General features: G+C 36.7%; 1 protein-coding gene across 1 annotated transcript in view; it reads right to left on the bottom strand.

Annotated features, from left to right (window-relative positions):
- The window catches only part of LOC106475921 (inverted formin-2-like), a gene marked incomplete at both ends in the record, with an annotated part of 19,708 nt that extends 15,577 nt beyond the window's left edge, over positions 1-4,131 (bottom strand). Inside the window, one exon of the mRNA XM_013936595.1 lies at positions 3,959-4,131. Within this exon, the coding sequence (XP_013792049.1) occupies positions 3,959-4,131 (173 nt within the window). The remainder of the gene's footprint in view (positions 1-3,958) is intronic.
- Positions 4,132-4,826: the final 695 nt, after the last annotated feature.

Raw genomic sequence — 4,826 nt, 5'->3', positions numbered from 1 at the left:
ACAATAATAAGTTCCTGTTGTCAAAGGACGGAAACTTACCTGTAATACTTAGCCTATGTAATATCAGTTTCTATAAAACAATAATAAGTTCCTGTTGTCAAAGGACGGAAGCTTACCTGTAATACTTAGCTCATGTAATGTCGGTTTCTATAAAACAACAATAATATTATTGGTGTCAAGGGACTGAAGCTCACCTGTAATACTGAGTTCTATAATGGCAGTTTCTATAGAACAATAATAATGTTCTTGGTGTCAAGGGACTGAAGCTTACCTGTAATAATTTGATTATTTAACACCAGTTTCTAAAACACAATTATAATGTTCCTGTTGTCATAGGAGAGAAGCTTACCTGTGAACATTATTTTTGTTTTACTAATTCCAGTAATGCATAAGCTAAAGTATTACAGTTAAGTTTCAGTCCCTTGATACAAAGAACATTATTTTCTTTTATAGAAACTGGTATTACATAAGCTCAGTATTGTTACGTCTCCGTTCGTTAGTTAATTTTCCGTAAATTCGTTCCGACGAAACTTTTCTGGCATTACATAAGCTAAGTATTACAGGTAAGGTTCAGTCCCTCGACACCAAGAACATTATAATTGTTTTACTAAATCTAGTAATGCATACACTAAGTATTACAGGTAAGTTTCAGTCCCCTGACAACAGGAACATGATTATTGTTTTATATAAACTGGCATTACATAAGCTTATTATTACAGGTAAACTGCAGTCCCTTGACAACAGGAACATGAATATTGTTTTATATAAACTGGCATTACATAGGCTTATTATTACAGGTGAGCTTCAGTCCCGTGACACCAAGAACATTATTATTGTTTTATAGAAACTGACATTACATAAGCTAAGTATTGCAGGTAAGCTTCCGTCCTTTGACAATAGGAACTTTATTACTGTTTTATAGAAACTGGCATTACATAAGCTAAGTATTACAGGTAAGGTTCAGTACTTTGACACCAAACCAAGAACATTATTTTTCTTTTACAGATACTGGTATTACATAAGCTCAGTACTACAGGTAGGCTTCAGTCTCTTGACAACAGGAATATTATTACCGTTTTATAGAAACTGGCATTACATATGCTAAGTGTAACAGATAAGCTTCAGTCCTTTGACAACTGGAGAATTATTACTGTTTGATAGAAAATCAAGGGACTGAAACTTACCTGTAATACTTTAGCTTATGCATTACTAGAATTAATAAAACAAAAATAATGTTTTGGGGGGTCAAAGTACTGAATCGTACCTGTAATACTTAGCTTAAGTAATGCCAGTTTCTATAAAACAGTAATAAAGTTCCTGTTGTCAAAGGACGGAAGCTTACCTGCAATACTTAGCTTATGTAATGCCAATGTATATAAATCTATAATAATGTTCTTGGTGTCAAAGGACTGAAGCTTACCTGTAAATCAATAATAATGATAATGTTCTTGTTGCCAAGGAAACTGAAGCTTGTTTGGTTGTTGTAAAGCACAATTTTAGACGATGGGCTATCTGTGCTCTGCTCTCTGGAGTTATCGAAAGCAGATTTTTAGCGTTATAAGCCAATCAAAGTCTAAAACATCCATTCTTGACCTGCAATACACAGACATCTGTGCCACTTTTCCACAAGGAAGATCTTTGGCCTGTGCTGAATCTCTGTCCAGAAGCCTACCAAACCTTGACACTCTTCCTTTAACCTTCAAAAACTAAGTTGCTCTTTCAGCCTGCACCAGACCACAAATACGACCCTCTGGAAATGACTACCGAAGTAGAACATCTGGAAGTAGTTGAGAACTTCCTTTATCTCACAAGCCACGTGGTTTAGAGCAGAGATTCATCACAGAATCTGATGCGTAAATGTCTCTCTTTGGAACTGCTTCAGAGTGTTTTCACTGATTGTGATCTCCGCAAGGACACCAAACTCACGTCTACAAAGCGGTCACCATCCACACATTTCTCTATGGATGTGAAACGTTGTTTATCTATCTCGACACCTTTAATGTCTTAAGAAATATCATCAATGACTCCTTTGTAAAATCCTTCGCATCAAATGGGAAGATTGTCAAACAAGCATCAGTGAGGATGAAACAAACATTATTGGCATTGAGTCATGTGTAGTCAAATAACAAATCTGCTGGCTTGGACACTGTGGGAAGATGTCTAATTACCGCCTATCAAAACAAGTTCTTTACTCCCAATTCAGTCATGGATGTTAGAGTAACCACAAAAAAATGCTATAAAGATAATCTGAAGACATGCCTGAAGAAAACAGACATCGTAATCAAGAGATAGGAGCTGGCCACTGACCGAGACCAGTGTCACAGCAACCTCAAACTAGTGGCAACCCATTTCAAAGCATTGTGCATATGAAGCAGAAAAAAGGAAGGAAAATGAAAGAAATCTAGACTCACAGTCTACCCTCCCCAGCGAAATAACGTGAAACTTTTGTAGATGGATGTTTTGCTCAAGAATTGGACTTCTAAGACATATTAAACATATCAGTGAGACGTAGTAGAGGTGATCCTCAAGTCGAGGGATTGGTAATTAACAAACCTCAAACTGCAAGAGATCGTTGTGATTAATCGTCATAATTTGTTGACTTACCTTGTCAAACCCGGACTGAAGAGATTGTAATGGTAGATGACTAATCTTTGTGGTATTTTCAAGTAAAAGCAGCTTCTCGACAATGATCATGTTGCTGCCATGATAATATGGAAACTAACTATGTTGCTAGAGAAGGTAGAGGAACATGATATACCTGCATTCAACCCCGTGTCAAGCATGGGCTGATAGAAATCGTAATGATACATGACTCATCTCGTTAAACATGGACTGGAAGAGATTGTAATCTTAGATGAGTTACACTGTCAAACACAGACTGGAAGAGATCGTGATGGTAGATGACTTTTCTCAGAGATAGACTGGAAGAGATCGTGATGGTAGATGACTTTTCTCAGAGATAGACTGGAAGAGATCGTGATGGTAGATGACTTTTCTCAGAGATAGACTGGAAGAGATCGTGATGGTAGATGACTTTTCTCAGAGATAGACTGGAAGAGATCGTGATGGTAGATGACTTTTCTCAGAGATAGACTGGAAGAGATCGTGATGGTAGATGGCTTTTATCAAACATGGACTGAAAGAGATAGTAAGGGTAGATGACTTATATTGTGAAACATGAACTGGAAGAAATCGTAATGGTAGATGACCTTTGTCAAACATGGACTGAAAGAAATCGTGATGGTAGATAACATTTGTCAACATTGGACTGGACGAGATTGTAATGGTAGATGAACCACTATGGTCTCTTCCAGTCTGTGTTTGACAAGCTAAGTCAACTTACAATGACGACTAGCCACTATGGTGTTTTCCAGTCTGTGTTTGACAAGCTAAGTCAACTTACAATGACGACTAGCCACTATGGCCTCTTCCAGTCTGTGTTTGACAAGCTAAGTCAACTTACAATGACGACTAGCCACTATGGCCTCTTCCAGTCTGTGTTTGATAAAGTAAGCCATCTACAATTATGATCTTTTCCAGTCCATGTTTGACAAGATATGTCATCTACCATTACAACCTCTTCCAGTCTGTGTGTATGATAATATAATTAATCTACCATTATGATCTTTTCCAGTCCATGTTTGACAAGATATGTCATCTACCATTACAATCTCTTCCAGTCTGTGTTTGATAAAGTAAGCCATCTACAATTATGATCTTTTCCAGTCCATGTTTGACAAGATATGTCATCTACCATTACAATCTCTTCCAGTCTGTGTTTGAATATACCATTACGATCTCTTCTAGTCCATATTTGACAAGATATGTCATCTACCATTACAATCTCGTCCAGTCCATGTTTAACAATATAACTAGTCGTCATTATAATTTGACTTACCTTGTCAAACACGGACTGGAAGAGACCATAGTGACTTGTCGTCATAACAATTTGACTTACTTTGTCAAACACGGACTGGAAGAGATCGTAGTGGCTAGTCGTCAGTTTCAAACCTAAACTCTCTGCATGTTCATCGTCAGCAAATTTCGATTTGTCGAAGACGTGACACTGAATGAAAACCTCGTCTTCGTCAGTCTTACGGAGAGAGCTGATGATGTCGAGAAGACCAAGCCCTAAATAAGATGATTGAAACGTTTACTATATATTTGCTTAATAGCCAAAAGCCTCAGCTATATTCGAGAACTAAAGCAAAAAATAAAGCATCCTACATTTCCATAAACTCAGTTCTAATTTGTAATATACACCTGCATCTTTACTCTACCTGTCCATAATGGCAGTTCTTACTTGTAAAATACACCCGCATCAACATTTACATACACTCAGTTCCTACTTGTAAATTAGAGTTGAATCAACATTCAACCTTTTCATAAACTCGGTTCTTAATTGAAAAATACACCTTTATTGGCAACTATATTTCAAAATATTTCTAAGTATTCGAATATGGAACTTTGTTATAAATGTATATTTCTGTATATGGCTGGATTCTTTACAGTAGGTGTCTATGAGTTGTTGGCGATAAATTTCAACAATAACTGGACAGCACACAATCCACTCGTATAAAAATAGTATATTCAAAACAAGTCAAATGTATATACAAATGTTCATTACATAGGTAATCACCATAGTTGTATCCAGAACTTTAAAAAATCGTCTCTTTTCGTCAAGAGTCCACACAGACTGGTTCAGTGACTTTAAAACACAATTGACAGGTGAATCCGTCTTCTCTATCTCTGTTATTTTAATATAAGGCTGTGATACTCACTTTAGAATCACCACTATAACTGTTGGTTACCATAGGTGTATCCAG

This window comes from Limulus polyphemus, unplaced genomic scaffold, assembly GCF_000517525.1.
Source record: "Limulus polyphemus unplaced genomic scaffold, Limulus_polyphemus-2.1.2 Scaffold9435, whole genome shotgun sequence".
Taxonomy (NCBI): Eukaryota; Metazoa; Arthropoda; class Merostomata; order Xiphosura; family Limulidae; genus Limulus; species Limulus polyphemus.
This window is presented reverse-complemented; position numbering and strand designations above follow the sequence as displayed.